We start from the raw sequence: 3,498 nt of genomic DNA, 5'->3' as shown, positions 1-3,498 counted from the left end.
GGGCCCGGGCCGGGGGACACTTGGCCTCCCTGGAGCCGGGGCCGTTCAAACGGGCGGGAAGGAGCGAAGGCGGCAGCTCTGTGGTTTGGGGGCGGGGGCGTGCGGCCGGGGGCGGGGGCGTCGAGGGCACCCGGGGGCGTCGAGCTGCTCCCCGCGGCTGGCGGCGGCTGCGGACACCCGGCGGGGGGCGGCCAGCGGCAGGCTGTGCCCCGCCGGCGGGGCCTGCTCTTGCTCGCGCCCCGGGGAAAGGGCCAGGCCGGAGCAGCGGCAGGCGCCGTCCGCCGCCGGGCTGTTTCTCGCAGGGCAGGGCCAGGGCCAGGGCCAGGGCTCGGGAGGGCCGCGCCGGACGGGACCGACGGCCGGCGGCGGCGGGTGCAGGGCGGCCGGCAGGCCCGGGGAAGCGCCAGCCCTGCGCAACGCCCTCCTCGCCGCCGGGCCGCTTCCGCCAGTCTCACGACGCCGCTGTGTTGTCTTGCAGGCCGCGCCCGGAGCCGGAGCCGGAGCCGGAGCCGGAGCCGCGCCGCGATGGCCAGCAGCCCGCTGCCGGGGCCCCCCGACCTGCTGCTGCCGTCGCCGTCCAGCACGTACCCGGCGGAGCCCCGCGCCGGGCCGGCCGCGGCCATGAAGCCCAACCAGGTGGGGCAGGTGGTGCTGTACGGCGTGCCCATCGTGTCGCTCGTGATCGACGGGCAGGAGCGGCTGTGCCTGGCGCAGATCTCCAACACGCTGCTCAAGACCTTCAGCTACAACGAGATCCACAACCGGCGCGTGGCCCTGGGCATCACGTGCGTGCAGTGCACGCCGGTGCAGCTGGAGATCCTGCGCCGGGCCGGCGCCATGCCCATCTCCTCGCGGCGCTGCGGCATGATCACGAAGCGCGAGGCGGAGCGGCTGTGCAAGTCCTTCCTGGGCGAGAACCGCCCGCCCAAGCTGCCCGACAACTTCGCCTTCGACGTGTCGCACGAGTGCGCCTGGGGCTGCCGCGGCAGCTTCGTGCCGGCGCGCTACAACAGCTCCCGCGCCAAGTGCATCAAGTGCAGCTACTGCGCCATGTACTTCTCGCCCAACAAGTTCATCTTCCACTCGCACCGCACGCCCGACGCCAAGTACACGCAGCCCGACGCCGCCAACTTCAACTCCTGGCGCCGCCACCTCAAGCTCACCGACAAGAGCCCCCCCGACGAGCTGGTCTTCGCCTGGGAGGACGTCAAGGCCATGTTCAACGGCGGGAGCCGCAAGCGCGCCCTGCCGCCCGCCGCGCACCCCGCGCCGCCGCCGCCCGCGCCCGCCTGCCACCCGCTGGGCGCCGTGAAGGCGGCGGCGGCGGCGGCGGCCGTGGGCGGGCTGCTGAGCCCGCACCTGCTGGCGGCGCCGCCCGAGCTGCAGCACAAGCGCCCGCGCTTCTCGGACGACGACGACGAGCTGCAGGAGGCCGTGGCGGCGGCGGCCAAGGGCCCGCGGAGCTACCCGGTCATCCCGGTGCCCAGCAAGGGCTCCTTCCTGCACAAGCTGCCCGGCTGCGGCGGGCTCTTCCCGCACCCCTACGGCTTCCCGGCCGCCGCCTTCGGCCTGTGCCACAAGAAGGAGGAGGGCGCGGCGGCGGCGGCGGCGGCGGCGGCGGCGGGCCCGGGGGCCGGCGCGGGCGGGCTGTCGGGGCTGCTGTGGCCCGGCCGCAAGGACGCCGCTTTCTACCCGCCCTTCTGCATGTTCTGGCCGCCGCGCGCGCCCGCCGGCCTGCCCGTGCCCACCTACCTGCAGCCGCCGCCGCAGCCGCCGCCCGGCGCGCTGGGCTGCGCCGCGCTGGGCGACAACGCGGGGCTGCTGCGCCAGGCCTTCCTGGACTTGGCCGAGCCGGGCGGCGGCGGCGAGGCGGCGGCGGCGGCCGGGCTGGGCTCGCCCCCGGCCGGCGGCGGCGGCGGCGGCAGGGACCCGCTCTTCGAGGCGGCGCCCGGCGCCTCGCCCGCCTCGCCCGCGCCGTCCGAGGGCGGCGGCCGCGTCCCCGCGCACCCGCCGCTGCTGGAGGCGCCGCCCGGCCGCAAGGCTGCGGGCGGCGCCGGGGCCGGCGGCTACCACCACTCCAGCGCCTTCCGCCCCGTCGGGGGCAAGGAGGACTCGGAGAGCCTGGCCAAGCTGCACGGCGCCGGCCCCGCGCGGCCCGCCTCGCCGCCGCCCGCCGCCCGCCTGCTCTCGCCCGCCGCCACCAGCGCCAGCGCCAGCTCCCGCAGCGACGGCAGCAGCGAGGACGAGGACGACGAGGACGACGAGGAGGAGGAGGAGCAGGAGGTGGACGTGGAGGGCCACAAGCCGGCCGAGGGCGAGGGGGACGACGGCGACGACGACGAGGAGCGCGAGCAGCGGGGCCGGGACGCCCTGGCCGGCGGCGCCCGGTTCCTGCACGGCCGGGAGCGGGCTGCGGCCGCGGGGCCCTTCCCGCTCGGCTCCCCGCGGGCCGAGGCACCCGGGGACAGCGAGGCGGAGCCGCCCCCCGCCGGCGCCAGGGGCGGGAGCAGCCCCCGGCCCGCGCCGCCGCCCGCGCTGGAGGAGCCGCCCGGCTACAAGGATGTAAATACCCCGCGGGCGCCGGGCCGGGGGGCCGCACTCCCCCCCCCCCCCCCCCCCCCCCCCACCTGCACCACCCCGCCTCCGGAGAGCAGGCCCTCTCTTGCACACTTCCGAGAGGGGCTGGCTCGCACACACTTCGGAGCAGCTCGTCTCATGCACGCTTTGGGGAGGGGGCTCTCTCTCGCACGCACGCATCTGTGCGGAGCAGGCTGGCTCACGCACACCGGTTTGGAGAGGGGGTTCAGAGTTGCGTGCGTGCACACACAGACCCCCCCCCACCCACACACACACACATTTTTAGAGGGGGTTCTCTCTTACTCACACGTGCACACGCACTCAGCTCTTCACTGGCCAAGCAGCCACAGTGACCACTGAAACCAAGGGACTTGGAGGGAGGGGCAAAGGTGTGGGCCACATGCAAGGCCGGAGGGGGGCAGCCCCACCACAGAATCATGCGCCCTCAAAGCCGGGCCTGAACTGTGCCGGAAGGGGGAGGGAAGCGTTATGATCCAGACTGGGAGAAAAAAACCGGTAGGTGTGTGCGAGAGAGCCCCCTCTCCAAAGTGCATCTGTGATCCAGGCAGGGACACAGGGTGTTTTTGTTCCCCCCGGTTGAGCCCCTGGAAGGCCTTAACTGTGCTGGGAAAAAACCCACAGGTGCGTCCATATGATCCAGTCTGCGACAAAAACCCCTTAGGTGCATCCCTGTAACTCAGGCAGGGCCACAGGGTGTTTTTGTTTCCTTCTGTTCAGCTTCAGGAAGGCCTCAACTGTGCTGGGGGGAAAAAGACCCTTAGGTGCATCCATATGATCCAGATTGGGATATGGGACTACATGGGATTTAGGAGGGCTTGGGCAGTTCTTCCTCCTGTGTTGAAATGGCAGCCCTGGAATTGGTGAGGTGCAGATGTCACCTTGCCCTCTGCTTGTGCAGAA

General features: G+C 73.4%; 1 protein-coding gene across 2 annotated transcripts in view; it reads left to right on the top strand.

The window, feature by feature from the left end:
- The first annotated feature begins 497 nt into the window (after positions 1–497).
- SKOR2 (SKI family transcriptional corepressor 2) overlaps positions 498–3,498 on the top strand; it is a 36,688-nt gene continuing 33,687 nt past the window's right edge. For both annotated transcript variants that reach the window (XM_090037166.1, XM_090037165.1), the window contains exon 1: positions 498–2,562. In XM_090037166.1, coding sequence (XP_089893292.1) covers positions 526–2,562 — 2,037 coding nt within the window. In that variant the 5' untranslated portion in view covers positions 498–525. The remainder of the gene's footprint in view (positions 2,563–3,498) is intronic.

The sequence above is a fragment of the Crocodylus siamensis genome, chromosome 3 (assembly GCF_052110815.1).
Source record: "Crocodylus siamensis isolate JL-2025a chromosome 3, ASM5211081v1, whole genome shotgun sequence".
NCBI classification, from domain to species: domain Eukaryota; kingdom Metazoa; phylum Chordata; order Crocodylia; family Crocodylidae; genus Crocodylus; species Crocodylus siamensis.
Note: the sequence above shows the minus strand (reverse complement) of the source record. Positions and strands in the feature narration are given on the sequence as shown.